Source organism: Pristiophorus japonicus, chromosome 8 (genome assembly GCF_044704955.1).
Source record: "Pristiophorus japonicus isolate sPriJap1 chromosome 8, sPriJap1.hap1, whole genome shotgun sequence".
Taxonomy (NCBI): Eukaryota; Metazoa; Chordata; class Chondrichthyes; family Pristiophoridae; genus Pristiophorus; species Pristiophorus japonicus.
In genome coordinates, this window is record NC_091984.1 from 191,612,485 (window position 1) to 191,635,200 (window position 22,716).

Below are 22,716 nucleotides of genomic sequence, written 5' to 3' on the forward strand. Positions count from 1 at the left end.
TTTGTGACTTGCGCTTGTCCTCAACTATGTCGGTCAGGACTGGGTGAATGAGGGACAACCACGTTTTGAGTGTCTATTTCATTAGTAGCTCTGCGGGCGGGACCCCCGTGAGCGAGTGCGGTCAGGATCTATAGGCCAGCAGGAGACGCAAGGCGGCATTGTAGGGAGGGTCCTTGAATCCTGAGCATACCTTGCTTAATGATTCGGACCGCACGTTCCGCCTGCTTGAACGGTGCAGTCCTGACGTGGTTGATGCCATTGCCCGACATAAACTCTCGGAATTCGTAGCTTGTGAAACATGGGCCATTATCACTAACCAGGATGTCCGGCAAGCCATGGGTTGCAAAGATCGCACGAAGGCTTACCACGTGGTGGATGACGTGCATGAATTCAGAATGATGCACTCGATCCATTTTGAGTACGCATCTACCACAATAAGGAACATATTATCCATGATCAGGCCTGCTTAGTCAACATGAGTGTGTGACCATGGCCTGGTGGGCCAGGGCCACGGGCTGAGCGGGGCCTCCCTGGGGGCATTACCCAGCTGGGCACACGTTGTGCACCTGCGAACACAGTGTTCCAGGTCTGAATCAATTCCAGGCCACCAAACGTGTGACCGGGCAATGGCCTTCATCAGCACAATGCCTGGGTGCTCGCTGTGGAGTTCCCTGATGAATGCCTTCCTTCCCTTCTGGGGTATAACTACCCGCCTGCCCCATGGTAGGCAGTCGGCTTGGATGGAGAGCTCATCCATCCGTCTGTGGAACGGTCTGACCTCCTCAGGGCATGCTCCGTGTGCGGGCGCCCAATCCCCAGTCAGGACACATTTCTTAATCAGGAATAGAAGGGGATCTCTGTTTGTCCAGATTTTGATCTGGCGGGCGGTGATGGGGGAGCCTTCGCTATCAAAGGCATCGACAGCCATAACCATCTCGGCACTTTGCTCCACTGCCCCCTCAGTGGTGGCCAGTGGAAGCCTGCTGAGCACGTCAGCACAATTTTCAGTGCCGGGCCGGTGCCGGATGGAGTAGTCATAAACAACCAGCGTGAGAGCCCATCGCTGTACGCGAGCTGATGCGTTGGCATTGATAGCCTTGCCGTCTGACAATAGGGAGGTTAATGGCTTGTGGTCCGTCTCTAATTCAAACTTCCTACCAAAGAGGTACTGATGCATCTTTTTTATACCATAGACACATGCAAGCGCTTCCTTCTCGACCATCCCATATCCCCATTCTGCTTGAGAGCGCGGCCTGGAGACATAAGCCACAGGTTGTAGTTGACCCTCAGCATTGCCTTGCTGCAACACGCACCCAACCCCATAGGACGATGCATCACATGTCAGAACCAATTTTTTTACAGGGGTCATACAGGGTCAACAATTTGTTTGAACAAAGTAGGTTTCGCGCCCAATCAAAAGCCCGTTCCTGACAGTCCCCCCAAAACCAATCGCAACTCTTATGCAGGAGCACGTGTAGCAGCTCCAACAACGTGCTCAAGTTCAGCAGAAAGTTCCCGAAATAGTTCAACAGTCCCAGGAATGAACGCAACTCCGATGTGTTGCAGAGCCTGGGTGCTCGTCGAATCGCCTGTTTTGGATTCGGTGGGCCGAATCCCATCTGCAGCAACCCTCCTGCCCAGAAACTCAACCTCAGGAGCTAAGAACACACATTTAGACTTCTTGAGTCGCAGGCCTACCCGGTCCAGTCAGCGTAACACCTCCTCCAGGTTGTGGAGGTGTTCCTTGGTATCTCGACCCGTGATGAGCATGTTGTCCTGGAATACGATCGTTCCAGGAATGGATTTAAGCAGGTTTTCCATGTTTCGTTGAAAAATCGCGGCCGCTGATCGAATGCCAAATGAACAGTCCCTTGTGCGTGGTGATGGTGGTCAGTAGTTTAGATTCGTCGGCCAGCTCCTGGGTTATATAGGCTAAAGTGAGGTCCAACTTAGTCGACAGCTTGCCGCCTGCCAGCGTGGCGAAGAGGTCCTCCGCTCTCGGGAGCGAGTATTGATCTTGTAGGGACACCCGATTGATGGTGGCCTTGTAGTCGCCACAGATCCTGACAGAGCCATCTGCTTTTAGGACGGGAACGATGGGGCTTGCCCAGTCACTGAATTCAACAGGCGAGATGATGCCCTCTCTCAACAGCTGGTCCAATTCGCTCTCGATCTTTTCCCGCATCACATACGGCACCGCTCTGGCTTTGTGGTGCACTGGCCTGGCATCTGGGGTGATGTGTATCACTACTTTAGTGCCTTTGAAAGTCCCGACGCCAGGTTGGAATAGTGAATCGAATTGTTGTATGACTTGTGAGCACGAACTTCGCTCCACAGATGACATTGCGTGAACATCCCCCCATTTCCAGTTCATCTCGGCTAACCAGCTCCTCCCCAACAGTGTGGGACCATTGCCCGGGACAATCCAGAGCGGCAGCTGATTCACTAACCCATTGTGTGTGACAGCCAACATTGCACTGCCTAGCACCGGAATGATTTCTTTAGTGTAAGTCCATAATTGTGTCTCAATATGTGCTTAATTGGTTCTACTGGCTTTAAGTGGCCATAGCTTCTCAAATTGCTGAATGCCCATGAGTGACTGGCTGGCCCCAGTGTCCAGCTCCATGTGTACAGGGATATCGTTTGATAAAACCCTCATCATCATTAGTGGCGTTTTGGTGTATGAACTGTGAATATTCGCCACATGGACCCGCTGAACCTCGGCGTCCATCGATTTGCCCCAAAAGTCATCCTGTCTCAAAGAGCCCTCTTCTGGTCCATCTGCCTCATATATTAGTCTGGTTGCAGACTTCCTGCACATGCGAGCTAAGTGGTCACTGAGATTGCAGTTCCTGCAGACAAACTGTTGAAATCTGCAAGATCTGGCTGAGTGTTTTCCCCTACACCTCCAGCATGAGTTAAAGTTTCCATTGTTGGGGACAAAGAGACCATGGCCAGGCATTCCGCACTGACTGTCCCTTTGACTGCTCTTAAGTACCCTATTAGTGGGTGTCAATGGCCCCATCCCGGGCCGCATTGTCCACTGTGATGGCATGAATGTCCGTTCAGCCTGTCATGGTCTCTGTAGAAGTCCTGGTCCGGGGTCTATTGCTGCCTGGGGAGTGTTAGACTGCCCCTGCCTGCCTGTGGGGCTCTGAGTCACATTGATGATGTTGACTCCCTGATCCATCGCCGCTTTAGAGGCAGAATTGCGTGCGTATATTATTTTCGTCTCTTCCTCCCCTGTCATGAAAGTTTGAGCCATCAACGCCGTCGCTTCCAAGGTCAAATCCTTGGTACCTCAATTAATTTGCGGAAAATTCCCGCATGACTGATGCCCTCGATAAAGAAGTCCCTTAGCATCTCCCCCCTACAAGCGTCTATGAACTTACAGAGGCTGGCCAAACGCCGGAGGTCCGCTACGAAGTCCGGTACGCTCTGTCCTTCATGACGTCGGTGGGTGTAGAATCTGTGTCAGGCCATATGTATGCTACTCGCCGGTTTGAGATGCTCCCCGATCAATTTGCTAAGTTCTTCAAAGGTTTTGTTCGCTGGCTTTTCGGGTGCTAGTAAGTCCTTCATGAGCGCGTAAATCTTTGGTCCGCAGCTGGTCAAAAGATGAGCCCTTCGCTTGTCGGCCGCTGCATCCCCCAGCCATTCTTTCGTAACGAAGCTTTGCTGAAGCCTCTCGACAAAATCGTCCCAGTCTTCCCCAACACAGTACCGTTCCTCTGTGCTACCAGTGGCCATTCTCGTGGGTCGTGAATTCCCGTTTCTCGTCGCCAATGTAAAGTCTTCACTCTACAGTATGAAACCACACGAGGCACATTCTGGGGACAAGGTCACTCTGTGACCTTAACTCTTTATTCACAGGACTCCAAAGACCTGTGTGATCAGGTAAGGCGTGTTTCTCACAAGTTCACCCTTTGTGGTCAAGGTGTGCAGCTAGGTTGAGTGTATACAGTCATACAGTGGTGTTACATTGTGGTTACGTACATGACAAGTTCTACATGTAAAATGGCCGGCTCTGGTACATCAGCCAGGCCCTACTCGGGCTTGAATATCATATTATTGGAGTTTGTTGGACAGACAACTCCTTACAGTATACATGAGAATGGGAAACTGGAGAGCTAAATTTTATTAAAGAAAAGAACAAGCACATAAGTAATCTTACATCATAGTTATAAATTTACTGTAGACATCCTTCCACCTATCTCCTCGAATGGATAAAGAAAAAGAAAACATAGAAAATAGGTGCAGGAGTAGGCCATTCGGCCCTTCGAGCCTGCACCACCATTCAATAAGATCATGATTGAAAAGATTTCAAGTCCAAAAACTAAGCTCATCCTTTGTAAATAACTTGTGAATTTTACTTTTCCTAGAATTTCTTACCACTGTGGAAGCCTAATTAACCTATATGGTTTCTTGGAAATTCAAACCTATTTTTCTCTTTCAGGAGTTTCAAATTGGTTGCTTCTTAGATTTTGTAAACAGATTCTTGAACAGAACAGCTCTTTTTTTATATTCTAGAAAAGAGTTAGCTGAACTTTCTGGATTTCAAATTTCTCACTGCTCAAATCTGATAAGGAATTATAAGTCATATACAAAGTGAACCCGTATTATTAATTATTCTCCTCTCCACACATAACCAATCAACTTTCAATATTGTATCAAAAATAAACGGAATTGCAGCTGGTTTTTAAACTACTGTAACTGGATGTAAATCAAAACTAAACAAAAATAGTTCATTTTTGTCACAGGAGGTTTGGGAGAAGGAACTGTAACAGAAATTCTCATCCTTGTTTTTAATCCTTCTATGGCTTCACCCCTCCCTATCTTTCCCATATTACAACAGTGACTACACTCCAAAAAGTAATTAATTGGTTGTAAAGCACTTTGAGACGTCCGGTGGTCGTAAAAGGTGCTATATAAATGCAAGTCTTTCTTTCTTTCTTTCTTTCTTTCTTTTTCTCTCTTTCTTTTTTTCTCTCTCTTATCTCCTTCGGCAGTACACCCTCCGAGATTGCTGTGCTCCACCAATTGTGGCCTTCAGCTGCCTCGGCCCCAAGTTATGGAATTTCCTCCCTAAACCTCTCTGCCTCTCTATTTCTCTCCTCCTTTAATGCACGCCTTAAAACCTACCTCTTTGACCAAGCTTTTGGTCACCTTTCCTAATATTTCCTTATGTGGCTTGGTGTCAAATTCTGTTTGATAACGCTCCTGTGAAGTGCCTTGGGACATTTTATTACGGTAAAGGTGCTATATAAATGCAAATTGTTGAACAGATGACTCAAATAAAGTTAATCACCTCTAGCATATCCGCACATGAAACATTGAAGTAGATTTTAAAACTGGCTGCCTGGACATAAACCTGGTATTGCAGATCAGTTGTCCGTTTGTCACTTCCAAAAATATCATAGTTAATGTGTAACCCTGACACCAACACCTTCAATTACATATCTGGCTGGTGAGCCGCAAGCAGGTACGATGCCTTACCTTACTAATTTTGTTGGTTTTAGGCAGTGTTTGGCTGGAGTGCAGATCGGAGTACCTGGGTGGCTTCTTAAGCGGATTGTTAATGTCACATGGCACAGATTCTGTTCGCACAAGTCTTGCTGAAAATCAGAGATGGCTACAAGTGAGGAAAAAGCTTTGCATATTACCATTATCATGTATGACTTCATGATTTATTCTATAATTAGTCACACAGCTGATTAGTAATGACTGCTCTCCATATTAAAGTCAGCACCCTCAAATAAAGAATAAGGCAGCATTGATTAGAAAATTAATTTCATTATATTTGTACATCTTAGTCTTTATCATCATGACCCTGTATTCAAAATAGAGATTCCTGGCAGAGGAAAACAATCAATTTCTATATATTCAGAGCCTCGGGTTGAAAGTCTTTTAAAATAGGGATGCCAAAACTTTTTGTCTTCATAGACGTTCATTACACATACCAAAGTGGGCCACTGATGTGTTGTAAATCTGTGTATATCTCATGTTGCTCAAACTAATTGTTCTTAGTGTTTGTAATATATGCACCTGTGAGTATGCTCACAGGTTTATAGAGCTGTTGAAGTCGCTAAAAACAGCTCTGAGCCCTGACTCCGTTAGGTATGACGAGGAGGCTCAAGCACGTGGGGAGATCCCATCCGAACTGACCCCCATCCGGACGGAATTTCTCATCGGTGCCAAACCCCGGAACCTCCCTCGGGAGCCGGTGCCTCACAACTTGAGCCGCCTCGGGGAAATCCCCTCCGTGCCTTTCAGTTCTGCGCGGAGGGGTTTCCTGTACGGGCTGCTCCTGCACACTCTCAACCTTGCCATCCTCGTCTGCCGTCCGGACACGCCATGGCATACCGTCTTGCCGTCCGGAGGAGGCGGGGGTCCCCGATGGAGTGCACTCTACGCGGGAGTCCTCCCACTATTTATCGGGGACTTGGCCTGGAGGTTGGTGCACGGAGCAGTCCCGTACAATAAATTTTTAAGCCGGTTCATGGGCTCCCAGGCCGCCTGCAATTTCTGCGGTCTGGAAGAGTCCGTGTTCCATGTTTTTATCGAATGTACGAGGTTGCAGCCCCTGTTCCATTATTTAAAGGGGCTGCTCCTCAATTTCTGGTTGCACTTCAGTCCCACACTCCTGATCTTTGGGCACCCTGTGCGGAGGGGAGCGGGTAGGTCCAAGGGCCTCCTTGTAGGACTGCTCCTGGACACAGCCAAGGGTGCCATCAGCCGGTCCAGGCAGCGGGCGGTCGAGGGGGCCGTTCAGCCTGACTGCCTGCCTCTCTTCCGTGCTTACATCCGGGCCAGGGTGTCCCTAGAGATGGAGCACGCGGTGTCCACCGGTACGCTCGCGGCCTTCCGCGAGAGGTGGGCGCCGGAGGGACTGGAGTGCATTATCACCCCTGGCAACCAAATTTTAATTTGATGTTACATGTTTTAAAGTTTAATTTGTTTTAATTGCCGGGTTTTTAGTGTCCACCTCCCCTTTTATAGGGGGCACTTGTAAAATATATAATTTTAATGCCCCCCCAAAATAAATCCAAAAAAACCACAAAAAAAAAACAAAAAATATAAAAAAGGAGGGCAGTTAAAAGTGTCTGGAGTGTCCTCCAGATCGGGGAGGCACTTGATCTGATGTTTATTTTGTTCCCCCAAAAGAGTTATAGAGCTGTTGAGTTGGGAATGGCTTAGCCAGTCACGTGATGTTCACAAGACTCAATAAAACCCCAGCCAGTTGGGTTCGAGGGATCCACAATCAGGCAGATGGTTATGAGCCTGGTAGATGAGCCTGGTAATATGTAGTGTGATTGTTAAACCTTTTGCTAACAAACCAATTAGTTCTTAATAGCTAGCAATGTGTTGTAAGCAAAGAACCCATGAAGCAAATACATTACAGTGTTCTGATTTGGGATTTATTTACCAAGGAGGCAACACTTCTTAGAACAGCACTTTCCTAACCTCCATGGCCACAAAACTCAAACAGAACAAACTAAGAAACAAGACATAAGCACAAATAGTTGCTCGAATCTCGAGGACCGGATCGCCAGAGCTCAGGGCTGCTTTTGCCCAATGAACTGCAGTTTGTTCACCACTGCTCTAAAGGATTTGTGTCAATTACTGCCTTGCAAAGGTAACCAGGAGATATAAACAGGAGGATAAAGAACATCTGGACACATTGCAAACTTGCATTTATGGCTTTCAGAATAACCCTCGGATAATGAAAGTCACAGAAGCCAATTTATGGTACGTTTGCCCAAAAGTTTGTGACAAAGCAGCTCTATTTTTCTTCTTTTTAATTTGGTCCCAAGATCAAACAAAATAAAGCTGTTTTTATACTGCCATTGTATTGGTCCAGATTCTGGGAAATGGCCATTCTACTAAATCTGGTTTAATTATCCTGGCAGAAGACTCATAAATTCAGTCTTCTGTGGGTTTACGAGTCTGCTCCTGGGATAAGGGAGCCAGATTCAACACCAGCGTGCTCATCGATTCTGGTCCTGGAATCTGATGTTGGCCGTTGAGCAGTGAAATACCTACCATTTCTATTACTCTGAAACTTGCTTTAAATGATACTCAGATGGAGAAAGTGTGCATACATCAGCAGCTACCTGAATTTTGCTTAAAGATTTTAAAGCCACTTCTAATATGCTCATAATTATTACTGTTCCATCAACACTGAGGCCCATGGTACAGACACAGGTAAAGCACTTTACTTTGAGTGCAAATTTATATGCAAAGAATAAGACATCTTTCTACAAGTGGAGATGAAAATAAAGTCTCCTTGTAAATTACAATGGAAATAGGATTATTACTAAAAGACTATCAAACACGTAACACAGATTCCATTGACACAGGTTGAATCTATGTCTCATGTATTACTCTGTATTACAATACTGAAACCATGCAAAATTTATTGAACGTGCTATGCCTTGTTAAGTTAAATATATAAGAAAAATTTGCTGATATGTTCACAAATGTGAAAGAAAGAATAGTTAGTTAATTCAATAAATTTGCTAAATGACTTAACTGCAGAAGGATTTTCAACCTAAATTAAAGATCTCACAAAGCCAGTCGCACATGAGCCATGTTAAAATAAAAGAATACAAGGAAAAGGAACTAGATAGTGGGCCAATGACTTATTAAGATAAGAATGCAACAACAATCATTCATTAACTTAATTGATAAAAGTTAAATGATATTGATCTCCAGCAGTGAATAATGGAGGTACAGTTCAGTGGAACATTTCACAGTCAAAATACAAATAAGAGTTACAAAATACAAATATTTAAACCTCACCTCCACGATGAATAATGAGTAAATGACAAGGTGGGGCTTCTTTGGTGCATTTGTTATGGCACTTCAACCTAGTGAAGAAAGAAACATTGAAATATTATTACAGGAAATGCCTTGATATTAAATCAATGTCAATGACATTTTTACATAGGTTTCTCTGTTGCCTCTTTTCTAAATGTTATCTTTTTTTTAAAGCCATTTTTGTTTCTCGTGATCTTAGGCATTCTCAAAAAAAGGTACAATCCCCTTGTTGATACGGCAAGCACATTGGCATTTTAGGTCTTTGCCAATGATTCTCTTGGTCTGATATACAATGAACCAAGCAGGCCTCTGCGCAAAGGTAATGGATCTCCTCCAGGTTTGCGGCACTTTTTACAGGCTTCAACGGAACCTATGTCAGCTCTTAGCCTTCTTGAAACAGAAAGGTCAGAAGATCAGCCCATGCCTCCCCAAGCCCATGCAAATGGGCAGATTCTCGGCGTAGTCGGGTTCCATCCCATTTTCTGGCATCTGATCTGGTGATGAACTGGGGATTGCTGGGATTCTACCTTGGAATTTTCCTTCGGGGTCAATGCTTTCATGGGATCTTGTCAAAATATAATTCTGAGTCTGGTTATTATGGGATTCAGCCAGATAAAAGAAGCAGGGAAAGCACACTGGGGCAATTTACTTAATCCATCCGGTAGGAAACTAAAGTCAATGAAAAGTAAATCAGGCGGGGTGTAATGCTTCTGTCTGGCCATATTCACCTTGGCAGTGTTCCAAACCACCAAAGGATAACACAAAGCACTGTGGCTCCGTAGCTATGACTGTTGGGAATGCTTGTCAGAAATCTGGACACGTGCAGAACATACCTGGCTTCAACAAATGGCTCATGCCAATGGTCACAGCTGGGCCCCTTAGGCCACATGGTAACACCTCTGTATGGTGAAGTTGTGCATTGCACTGTTATAACCTTTGGACATTTTGGCAGGTGTGTACTGCAAAATAATCTCATTGAGCTGTCCAAGCATCCCAACCACTGTTTCAACATGCTGTTCCACAATGTTCCTAGTGGCCACATGTGCCTCATTATATTGCCATTTGCTGTTTCTGCATTAAATAATTGACTGGTACTCCTTTCTATTCATTAAGACCATAGGGTTGATGCAAGAACCTAGATAGCCACATGCATGCTGGCTATAATGAGCTGCACTCTGGCAAAACGGCAAAAGTGCAGGGTGCTCCGATGCTTTCTGCGGAGTCACAATGCCTCCGTCACGTATCGTGTGGATTAGTGCATTATTCTTTGATTGATTTGAGATATATCTGCTGAAGTAGCTTGGAATGAGTTCATAGCTGTGCTCACTGTCCACGAAACAGGTGGAAAGTAATCCACACCATACCATTCATATAGAAACAAGAGTAGGCCATTCAGCCCCTCGAGCCTGTTCCGCAATTCAATTAGATCATGGCTGATTGGCATCTTAACTCCATCTACCCGCCTTGGTTCTGTAACCCTTAATACACTTGCATAACAAAAATCTATCTTGTTGAGCACAAATATCTAAAAAAAACTTTTATGGAAAAAGAGGTAAATTGCTGCATGTACATTTAGCAGATGTAAAAAAAATATAATTCTTTGCCCGCCTGCGGTATGCCTGTAACCAAGCAGATGGCAGCACAGTTCCCCGTATAACTTACCAACACACAAAGGAAAGTAATTTACTTGATAAAATCTTGAGTTAATTTTTTGGACGTATTTTTTGCTTAATTTCAGTTCTATTTCCTTCTTCCATGTGTCCATTCATCTTGTGTTCAGCTTAGAGAGAAGACAATAGGCAATCTACTCTTAGGCCCAGCCAATTCCACTCTTGATCCAATCACTAAGAGATGCACAAGTGTGAACAGGGCGAATAGTGCTCTGATTTCCCTCCTCACACCCTATGGAGAAGCATTTGGCTCTTCTCTGGTGTCTCCACTTGCTACAACTAAAACTTGGAATTCATCATTTGGAAAATCATAGCATAAACCTGCATTCTACTACTTCCTGAGCTTCAACAAATAAAATAAAAAATCCCTGGAGTTAGATAAACACATGTTAATACAGGTGTGACGTCCGAAATCCAGAAACCTCGGGACCGAGGCTGTTCCAGATTCCGTGTATTTCTGGATTTCTGAACATCTTTGCCTGGGCTGAGGTGGGTAGGGGAAGGTGGGTTGGTCGGGTTGAGACTAGTGGGGGGGGGGGGGCATGGGGCGATTGGTTGGGCTGCCGGAGGTTGGGGAGGGGTGGTTGGGCCAAGGTCAGGGGTAGTTGGTCGGGCCGCCGGAGGTGAGGGGGAAGGTTGGGGCGAGGCTGGGGGAGGTCGGGGTGGGTCAGTCGGGCCGATGCCGGGGAAATGGGGTTGGGGGGGATCGGGGGGGTCGGTCAGGGCATCGGAGGTCGGGGGGGCGGGGCGGTCGGGCTGATACCGAGGTGGGGGGTCAGGCCGGCGGAGGTCAGGGGGGGTTGGTCGAGCCGAGTCTGGGGGAGGTCGGGATGGGAGGTGAAGGTCGGGTGGCTGGAGGTCAAGGAGACCGGGAGGGGGGGGGGGATGTCGGTTGGGCCGAGGCTGGGGGAGGTTGGTCAGGCCGCCGGAGGTCAGGGGGGGGATGGGGGTCAGTCGGGCCGAAGCCGGGAGAAGTCGGGCAGCCTAGGTGGGGGTCCAAGGTGGGGGAGTCCGGATTTCCAAACACTTTCTGGTTTCCGAACAACCCCGCCACGGATTGGCCCGGATTCCGGAACTCTGGATTTTGGACGTTGCACCTGTACTACTCTTAGCCTTTATGTGTATTTTAGCCAAGAATGGAAGACTATGGGCTGGAAATTCCCCAACCTTGCGCCCATTTTTTCTGCAATAATTCGCCGTTTTTGGCGAAAAATGGCTAACCAGGAAATTCGGAGAAGTCTTGTGCCAGCGCTTTTTAAGTACCGCTGGGGAGCGGACCACCGGTGTGCAAGGCTCGAAATAACGCTTTCGCCAAAAATTTCGTTCACAGCGCACCCGTAGATAGGACGAAAAAAAAACGCCCGGGAAAAACATGCGTTGCACTTCTTGGAACAGCGGTAGATATAAAGACCTGCAAAAAAGGCAAGTTAAAGTTTTTATTTTTTCATTCTTTTGCAGTAATTCGATAGTTAAGTGTCTTGTGAATGTTTTGTGCTTTTTTATTTTTTGTTAATTTTTTTGCAAGTTTTCCCGCCTCCCTAGGCCCAACTCACTGCGGTATCGGCCTCGGAGAAAAGTTGCAGAAAATTCGCGGTTTGCGCCACGAATCCTCATGCAATGCAGATTTTTACCACTGGATGCATTTTATCCCAAATGTTATGCCTCATAGCAGTTGCGGAGTCATATATTTTACTTTTGTTTTCTAGAAGTTAACAGTCAGTATACAAATAAATAATTTCTACACTCCAGATACTTGAGCACAACAATCTAGGCTGACATTCCAGTGCAGTATTGAAGGAGTGCTGGACTGTTGGAGGTGCTGTCTTTCGGATGAGACGTTAAACTGGGGTTGTATCTGCTCTTTCAGGTAAATGTAAAAGAACCCATGGCACTATTGCGAAGAAGAGCACGGGAGTTATCCCTGGTGTCCTGGTCAATATATATCTCTCAATCAACATCACTTAAAAAAAAGCTTAGCGGGTCATTATTAAATTGCTGTTTGTGGGATCTTGCTGTGCGCAAAATGGTTGCCGTATTTCCTACATTACAACAGTGACTACACATCAAAAGAACTCAATTGGCTGAAAAGCTTTGGAACAACCTGAGGTTGTGAAAGGTGTTACATAAATGCAAGTAATTCTTTTTCTTTTACATTATCAATAAAATTAGTCAACCGAGGAAAATATACTTCAAAGTGTTTGATTTGGTTACATACTTGCAGTTTTTACATTTCAAGCCAAAAAGCATCCCTTTCCCACACACTGTGCAGGTCTGAGACATCCAATACTTAGTGGAAAATCTACAAGAAAAAAGTAAAAGAGGATATTTTAAGATCAATCACTTAGATCAATATTATTAATTAGATTTAAACAATATTATCATAACCAGGAAGGAGAAAGGGAAAGTAAAATGGACATGATCAAATATTATTTAATTTAATGTAAACTGTAATACATTATCAATTCATAGTATGGTAATAATGATACATTTCTTCAGAAGTAATGTGGACCAGAAAGCCTGTTTGTAAATGTTACATCTATTGTAATATGTATTGAAGAAAATAAGTAAACAGAATGATGTCCTGGCTAGTTTGAAGATGGCACAATTCAGCATTTCTTTTGGACTTTTAAAAATCCATTTTGACTGGCAGAGAATGCCACGGGATGAATTAAAGAAAATACTCAGCTTACCACTAAGATGGATCAGGACGCTCCCTCCTAGGATGTCCTATAAAGACCTCCAAAAATCTCACTTCTCCAAAAGATAGAAGAGGATGAAGAAAAGGTCCATACAGCCCACCAATCCCATTACTCCCACAACCCATATAAAGTCTCTCATTAAAGATAAATTAGGAGGTATTTTTTTAAGATATAGGGCTGGATTTTGCCGGCGCTCAGAAGGCAGGTTCGGAGGTGGGAAAAGATTGACAGCGGAGCAGTATCCCGCTCTGAACCCACTTCTGTGTAAGTTCCCCAAGTGCCGGGTCTGCCTGCGCTTTACAGACTCAGCACTAAGTGGCTTGTGAGCCAATTTGAAATAGTTAAGAGGGTATTTAAAGGCAGTTGAACAACATTTTACGACCTACTAACAATTTTTCCAACTTTTTCATGAGTTTCACGCCGCTCGGGGATCACATCAGGTTTTCAACAACTCTCCGTTGCTTTGAATAGGTGATAGCTGCAAAAGCTACCATTTCACAGCTGTTCACTTTCCAATCTTAGAAGCTGGAGTCTTCAGGATTTGGAAGACATTTTTCAGCTTTAGGAAGATTGGAAGTGTTTTGGATTAAACTGTCTATCCAGTATCATATCCTTGGAGCAATCTCTCTCACCATTGACAGATCGCTTCTGTCATCTCAACTTCAGCTACTATCTATTCCAGCAGCATCGATGCCCTTGAAAAAACTCCCACCTCAGTCCTCAGAATTCCACCACGATCAGCCCCAACACCAACATCACCAGGCACACCAGCATCACCAACAACAACACCAAACTTCTCTGCAATCACCTGATGCTGCATAGGACAAAGGGATGGCCTCCCCATGACCACATTTACTTCACTTGACGCTATACATCCTGGCTACCACATGATGTGCCAGGTTGGCACCACCTCACACCAACAGCATAAAGCATCCCTACAATGCCCAAGCCATTCCTTTCACACTTATCACCATTGCGGGGGATACTGTTATGTCTCACCATTCACTGCAACTCATTAAGCATCTTCCAAAGGCACACATAAATCTGTCCAAGATGGCAAAGTGTTCAAAATAAAGATTTCAATGTTTGACAACACATTAACAGAGACTTTACATGAACTTGCATAAAACACCCAGGTGCTACCCTTGTGTGTTGGACAAGGATGAGGGTGAGTGTGAGGGGTGGCTAGTGAGGTGAGGATGTGATAATATAGATAGATAGAGGATGGGCGGAGGTGCAAAGCAAGTTGGTGTGAGTAAGGATGTGCAGGAGTAGGGTTGGGAAGGAAGAGTGATGGGGATGTGATGAGTGGCACAGCAGGATGAGGTTGAGTGTGGCTTTGTTGTAACATTTCGTGATCTACTGAGATCATTGAAAGGTTTGCGCCACTGCAGCCTGGTCCTCCTGACAACATCCCTGCTTGTGCCCTCCTGCGCAATGTGCAACCAGGCTGCGTTGGTCTCCTGGGGAGGTTTCTTCCACCCACTGGATGGGAAGAGAATCTCCCTACGTGCTGTGACTCATGGAGGGAGTCATAGGAGAGCATGGGTGCAGCCGTGCACCTTTGTGCAGTGCTTGTCAGTGTTTGCAGCAGCTCAATGCTGCAGAACACTGACAGCACAACTGTCAAAATGAATGTGGACATGGTCCCTTTAAGGAAACTGGCTGATGACGCATCATCAAATGACGTCATCAGACCCGCTTCCTTTTAATTGGCCGGGAACCTCGCAAGGCGGGCTTAACAAGCCCAATCAAGGGAATGTCGTGGGGGAACCCGACAAGAAGCCAGAAGCGGTGTTCGAATCTGCTTCTGACATCGTCTGCCTCGGTAGGGAAAATTGCGGCCATAGTTTCCTTTACAGACTCACTGCCAACTGCATCAAAAATAGGCCCACATAACTGTAAACAGTGAGCGCAATGGCCCACGGCAACTCACTCGCTGAATAAAGATAACAGGGACTTCAAGGACAGGGGCTAAATAACCTGTGTAATAATGGGCCGAAAATTCCGGCCTCGCTGGGTCCGTATGAAGTGCGCACAGACCGGCGAGGCTTCACAAAAGCCGGATTTCGGGGCGCAGTGCACATGCGCCGGAAAACCATTTTTTCCGATCTGTAAGTTTTTCTTGACAGATCCTCCGCATCCCCGGGAGAAGGACATGTGCACGGGAGAGATTGGGCTATTTGCCTAACTCATATCCAGCGAATCTCCTTCAAAGTTTTACGCTTGGTTACTTTTACCAGTGTAACACTTTTATAAAACTTAAATTTAAACATTCATTTTTATATTGAAAACCCTGTCCATGAAGGTAAGTTTATTTTTAACACTAATAAAACACATTAAAGAAAAAAATTCCAAAAAAAAATATTTTTTTTCTAAAACATTTAATTACATTTAATTTCAATTAATTTTAAATATGTGAGGTGTTTTAATTATTTATTATGCTGTGTTTTGGTGTTTCAGGGTTTTTTTCTCATTGATAGTAATGGGAACTCGTATAAACGGAGTTCCCATTTTTATCACTGAGAATACTGCATAGTGATTGATTGTCCAGGCCCACGTGACTCCAGCTTGTACATACGTACGTGAAAGACATCTCCCCATGCGCGGTGCAGTGAATCTCGGCCTCCGACCGGGATCCTACGTTCCTCCGGGACAACCAGGTACTTTCGTAAAAAAATTTCGGGTCGGAGGCGTTCGTACAAAGGAAGCCTCTGACCGCAATTTCCCCCCCAATATTTTCCTGACTCAAATTCTGGGCAAACACCATATTAACTAACACAAGCTGTCTGGGTCCTTAACAAACTATCTATAATTCTATGGACCTTATTCTTAACTCCTCCCACTTGGCAGAAACCAAGTGGGTGGACAATTAAAATAGAGCGGGAGACGAACCCACTCCCGATTTGACTGACTCCAATTTTAAAATACAGACGGCAAGCACAACTGCCCTAAACCAGTGAAGTTCTCTTTAATGTCATCATTCTGACATCATCAAGGCCCAATCTGCCATTTTAACCCGAGGCCTGAGTGTGGGAGCAGTGGTGGCTTCCCAACAGGCCAAACCTGCCGGAAACAGCAGCCAGGGCCAGAGGTTTTCTTGTGAGCCAGGAGGAAGCCTTGGGCCACCTTACCCTGGCATCTGCCCCCTCCCCCCTTGACAGGAACGCCCCTCCCAGTGGCCACTGATGGACGTATCTTGTGATGGGGACAGTTTCTGCGGGTCCCTGGTGGTAGCAACCTGCCGCCTGAATTTCTGGTTCGATATTTCTGCCAAGTTTGAGCAAGGGTCCGATCTTGCATATGCAAATAAGAACCTGTGGCTAAAATCTCTCTGGACCTCAGCATGCGAGCTTGTTGCATGCCCTGCCCACCACCCGCCACCTCCGAATGCGCACATTCCTGCCCCAAGTTAAAATCAAGACTATAAGCATCTCGCTTGTGAAAAGAAATGATATGCAACATATAGTAACAAAGTAACAAGGTTCCCAAAGGCTATGCAGTGCTGTGACATATAGACCAAGAAGGTCCATGGGTTAATCCCTGTTCTATGTTGTGTTCGCCAATCTCATTGAGGACTGGTAGTGAGGTGCTCCAATCCCCAGCATCCCTGAGTTAGTAAGGGAATAATTACAAAGACATAACTCGGTTTATTATCCAAGGACTGGAAGTTTAGATGCAAGGTCTGGCGTGGATGTCAGCTGTGCCAGCTCCCACAGTTAAGCAGCCCAACACCACTAACTATCAAGGCTCACACATGAATAATCATCGAAGTAGGTAAGGTATTAGAGGGCCAGTGCTGGCTGTAGAAGCATATCCCAGCAGACACTACTAAGCAAGAGAAAATAGGAAAACAAATATAAAACAATTTAACACAACACATCTACAACATGTACTGCATCTTATGCATTGCTGTAAAACATTTAGAGAACAAGAATAAAAAGAGAAACAAGTAAAGCAAAATAAGAAAAACTCAAACTTTAGAAGAATGATCTGAACATTCGCATGACAGCGAAGTTCAACATATTTACTAAGTCAGTGTGGAACCTTTATTAAAGGCCTTGGGGAGGGGGTCAGAGGTTAACAGAATGTGAGTAACGTTGTCTGACAGAATTGAGCTAACATAAAGGGTTTTCTATTTATCTTGTCACTAGAATAATGGCCAATAGCTTAACATATTACAACAAATTACAGTTAAACAGCAAATTTACTGACCTATTACGAACCTAAAGTGAAGGAGGTTCTGTTTTATTGGAGAAGGTATCACTTTTCCAAAATAATTTATAAGAAAAAAATTGAAAATTAAGTTTTGTCCAAACAGCGTGGGCAACCTAATCATTTTGCTGGCTGATGTTGCACGAGGTCAGCAGAGTCAGGAATAGCTTTATTCAATAAAGTGAGAGTGTCACAGTTCAGAGGATTACTATTTGCCCTGGTAAGTGAGCAATGAATGACAAGATACATTTCTAGAAAACAAAATTCTGAACTTGAAGTATGTTTCAAAACTTAAACCTAAATGTTCTCCTCTTGCCAAAGAAAGTGAATTACTAGCTCTAATACCTTGGCCATGTTTTGGATGGATTGATTTGGCAGCGATTGAAGTTGTTAAACATTATAAGATATTTGTTCTTAGAAAGGTTTTACTGAACCTGGTGAGGGAATAATTTGATCCTGACTTATTGGTAAAATCATTACCACTCCTGCCCCACAGTGCAGTAATGACTCATCATATTGTTTTATACCGTAATCCAATTGCTACGGAATTTAAAAAACATTTAATATTTTCTTTTACGTAATTTATTTGGGTAAAGATTTCCTTTAGGTTAGGTGAAGTGGAATTGTTTATAAAGAAATCTGGCCAATCTGGTACCGATAATGTAGGTTTTACCGTCTTAAGTACCTTCACAAGCTCTTAACTAGGAAAAGTAACAGCAAAGAGTGTTAATATAGTTGTTGATGGTAGGAAAACAGAAGGCTCGGGTCAGGCCAGTCATATGAACTGAAAGCTGAGATGTTCTGCAGCAATTAATTATTTTCAAAAAACAGATGACCTTCTGGACTGATATCACAGAATCAGAGAATGATACAGCACAGACAGAGGCCATTTGAAACATTGTGGCTATACCTGCTCTTTGAAAGAGCTATCCAATTAGTCCCAATTCCTTACTTTGCAAATTTTCCCCTTCAAGTGTTTAGCCAATTTCCTTTTGAACGTTATTATTGAATCTGCTTCCACCATACATTCAGGCAGTGAATTCCAGATCATAACATCTTGCTGTATAAAAAAAAGTCTCCTCATCTCCCCTCTGGTCCTTTTGCCAATTACCTTAAAGATGACAGCACAAAAAAATCCCTAGCAGTGATAGAATTTAGGGAATGAAGGGCATGCCATCCCTGACATTGCCGACCTTACCCAACACGACTTTGAATCTGAAACATTGTGGATGCTGGAGTTAACGTTTCAGGTTGCTGACTTTCCATCATGAACCTGATGAAAGGTCACCAACCTGAACTGTTAACCTTTTTTCTCTCGCCATAGACGCTGCCTGACTTGTTGAATGTTTCCAGTATTTTCTGTTTCTATTCGTCCAGAATCTGTTGAGCCTCAATTTCATGAGGTGCAAATTTACAAAGTAGTGCTGCGGGTGCACACACTAACAATAAAAGTGTTTTTGCACTTATAGTTTATTCAGTATCTTCTGAAACATGCTTTCACTTACCAATAGAAGATATACGAGCATAGTATTGCAGCAATACATTATTGAGCTGTTTCATTCAGCTCATTGGAGCCATTTTGTTCATAAATCCAAGAAGTTGAAATTTACAACTTCAGTTCTCTATCCTCACCACATAAGCAATGGTTGGCCTTAAGTTCTACATTCTGAATGGATAAAATCTGTTGCTTCAGGTCAGCTATTCCTTACATACGATATACAGCACAGAAACAGACCATTCGACCCAACCAGTCCATGCCGACGTTTATGCTCCACTCAACCCTCCTCCCGTCTTTCCTCATCTAACTCTGTCAGCATAACCCTCTATTCCCCAGTTTCTTCTGAATTCCCTATTTGATTTCTTGGTGACTATCTTATATTGATGGCCTCTAGTTATGCCCTTCCCCACAAGTGGAAACACTCTCTCTGTGTCTACTCTATCAAAACCTTCCATAATTGTAAAGACTTTTATTAGGTTACCCCTCAGCCTTCTCATTTCAAGAGAAAAGAGACCCAGCTTGTTCATTCTTTCTTCATAGGTATATCCTCGCATTTCTGGTATTATCCTTGTAAATTTTTTTTGTACTCTCTCCAGTGCCTCTATACCCTTTTTATAATATGCCGACCAGAATTGTATGCAATACTCCAAGTGTGGTCTAACCAAGGTTCGATACAAGTTTAGCATAACTTCTCTATTTTTCAATTCTAACCCTCTAGAAACAAACCCTAGTGCTGGTTTACTTTTTTTTAATGGCCTTATTAACCTGCATCGCTACTTTTAATGATTTGTGTAGTTGTACTCCTAGATCCTTTTGTTCTTCTATCCCATTTAAATTCTTATTTCCAAGTAATATGTGACCTCTTCAAAGAATCGAAATCAATGCTGACTATTCATTATTATATTCTTGGTTTCGAGATGTTCTTCTACTTTTTCCTTCAGTAGGGATTCCATTATTTTTCCTACCACTGATGTTAGACTGACTGATCTATAGTCCCCTGGACATGTTCTATCTCCCTTTTTAAATATAGGTATTACATTAGCTATCCACCAGTCCTCTGGCACTACACCTTTTTCTAACGAACTAGACAGAAATAAAGAGGGAGAGAGAAAGAAAAGGACTTGCATATGTATGTTTTAAATCAAACATAATCTGATGAGTTTTATGTGCTCCTTTGATCATGTAAAGCCCCTTCATAACTTAATCATGTGTATGCAGTGCTCAAGATTAATCAGTTTTATTCATTCATTTGTGAAAATCCAGCAAGCTGGCAACACCTGTGGGATCTCTGATGCACTGAGTTGTGGTGCTATTCAAAGATTTCTTGAGGTTCACAGTTCATTTTCTTTTCACCTTTAAGAAACTAAGGAACAATTTCAAGCTGTATTGCTTTGTTTTACTGATTTGCTCCTGCAACTATTGCTGCTATGCTTGTGATTAAGGCTTGTTGACGACATGTTATCTAATTAGAGTGACATTTTCGTCATATCATTTTACTGTACCGTACCTGTGTTTTATTGAATTCCCCAGATCTCTGCGGGGAATCTGTGGGGACCATCGAGGCACTGACAATGTATCTAACAAAGGGAGAGAAAGAAAAAGGCAAGTGAGATAATCGGTCAGTGGTTCGAAAATTCTACACACAAAACATAGGAATAGCCATATTACACTTGTATTTATTTCAGAATTATAAAAATGAAGCAGGTGAAGAAGTACATTTTAAAATGCAATTTGCTTAACAATTTTCTGAGTATGATTAGAATTAGCACAGGAAATAGTCACATCACTTAAATGCATATTCTTGACCAATATTATGTAAACCAGATACTCCAAAGAAGTGTTTAAATTCCACTTTTGTCTATTATTTTTGTGTGTGTTCAAAAGGTTCAAAAATAACATGACTGACACTCCATGAGTAGCAGGAAAAAAAGCCACCTGGAATACTTATACTGCCGAGTGTCAGTTCAGATTTAATGCACTCTCGTGTGGGTTGAAGGGGTTTGTTAGTTCTACAAAGCAGCAAAGTGAACGTGGTGGTGTTTCTATCTGTTTTATTAAGGGCAATTACAATCAATAATTGGTGCTATTTTCAACCTGACAGTGAAAGTCTCACCGAACTTCAAACAATTCAAATACATGTCATTTATATGAGAATATGAATAGGATAAGGCTCACTGGGATGTATCTGAAATTTTTCAAGTGAAGTGTTTTGCTGCCTGCCTGTAGCACATGTACTTGAGTTTATTATCCATCCGAGTGGAATAAGTACTTCAGTTTTGGTTCTTACATAATTGCAAACAAATCCAAAGCACCAAAGCTCAAAGGCTGCAGGAACAAAATTGATTTCAAGAACCAACTTTGATGGTGGAGGAACAAACAGCAAGAAAGCTCAAAGAGAAAAAAAGTCTTACAACTAAAATTATTCACAGGGCTGATCAAAATACTTGAAATTCAACTTTCCTCTCTCCTCTCCTCTCCCCCCCCCCCCGCCACCATCACCACCGTGCTCGAAATGTGCTTCGCTTCCCAAGTCTGCTATATCTTGTCAAGGCCTCTTTATCATTCTTTCAAGCAGTACCACTGAAACCATTATATATTGTGGCTGGAATGCTTCTGAGGAAGCATCCAGCATTAGAATTGGTCAGGCATTCACATACTTAGTGGTGCCATCTGGTCTGCTGTCCAGCTTGCTTTGGGAATAGGAGCGTCCTCATGCAATAATCCTTTGCCAAAGCAAGGTATCTGTCTGTAGATGTGGGTGTGAGGGTTCCAGCAGGTGATTCCGCTTGGCATCACTCCATTGATTGTTCTCAAATAAAGGGGATTCCCTCAAGAAAATGTAATGGTGCTGGTGACAAAACAAAATTGCACCAATACTTGCAAGGGACGGCAGGGGTTTACTGGATGCGTGCAGCTGCAACAACACTCAAGAAGCACAACACCATCCAGAACAACATAGTTCGCTTGATTGGCACCCCATACACCACCTTAAACATCCACTCCCTCCACCACTGGTACACTGCGGCTGCAGTGTGTACCATCTACAGAATGCACTGTAGCAACATGCCAAGGCTTCTTTGACAGCACTTCCCAAACCCGCGATCTCTACCGCCTAGAAGGACAAGGGCAGCAGGGGCATAAGAACACTGTCACCTGCAAGTTCCCCTCCAAGTTACATACCATCTTGACTTGGAAATATATCGTCGTTCCTTCATCATCACTGGGTCAAAATCCTGGAACTTCCTCGCTAACAGCACTGAGGGAGTACCTTCACCTCACGGATTGCAGCGGTTCAAGAAGGCGAGTTACCACCACCTTCTCAAGGGCAATCAAGGATAGGCAATAAGTGCCGGTCTTGCCAGTGATGCTCACATCCCGTGAATGAATTTTTTTTAAATTACAAAGTAGAAAAAGAACAAAAAGAGATTGGAGAAAATTGGTCAGGAAATGTCTTAAGAATGCTCAACTGAGCTTTCTTGTGTCCTTTAAATGAATTTCCATATATTTACCATTCCCTAATGTCGATTGAGCATTCTGCATGCACTGTCGGAAAGTTGCATTCAGAACAAAGGCTGGGGCTAATTTTAATATTCAAATAGAGCTCCCACCTGTTTCAGGTAGGCACTTCTAATACCAGCATTCTCTGTTCCCACAAATGTACACGCGATGTAAAGTGGCCGGAGATCAGAGTAACGATCTCTGCCCCATTTTCCAATCTGGTTCGCCTGATGTATTTCCCAAAATTGAGCGAATCTGATCAAAACGTTTACTCTAATGTCACATCCTCTCATGAGAATACTGCCAGGGGTTCTTC

General features: G+C 43.9%; 1 protein-coding gene across 1 annotated transcript in view; it reads right to left on the reverse strand.

Moving 5' to 3' along the window:
* Window positions 1-22,716, reverse strand: part of ksr2 (kinase suppressor of ras 2) — a 587,663-nt gene that overhangs the window by 224,401 nt on the left and 340,546 nt on the right. Inside the window, exons 6-9 of the mRNA XM_070887700.1 lie at window positions 20,410-20,479; window positions 12,706-12,789; window positions 8,803-8,870; window positions 5,497-5,615 (exon numbers count right to left, since the gene is read on the reverse strand). Coding sequence (XP_070743801.1) covers window positions 5,497-5,615; window positions 8,803-8,870; window positions 12,706-12,789; window positions 20,410-20,479 — 341 coding nt within the window. The remainder of the gene's footprint in view (window positions 1-5,496; window positions 5,616-8,802; window positions 8,871-12,705; window positions 12,790-20,409; window positions 20,480-22,716) is intronic.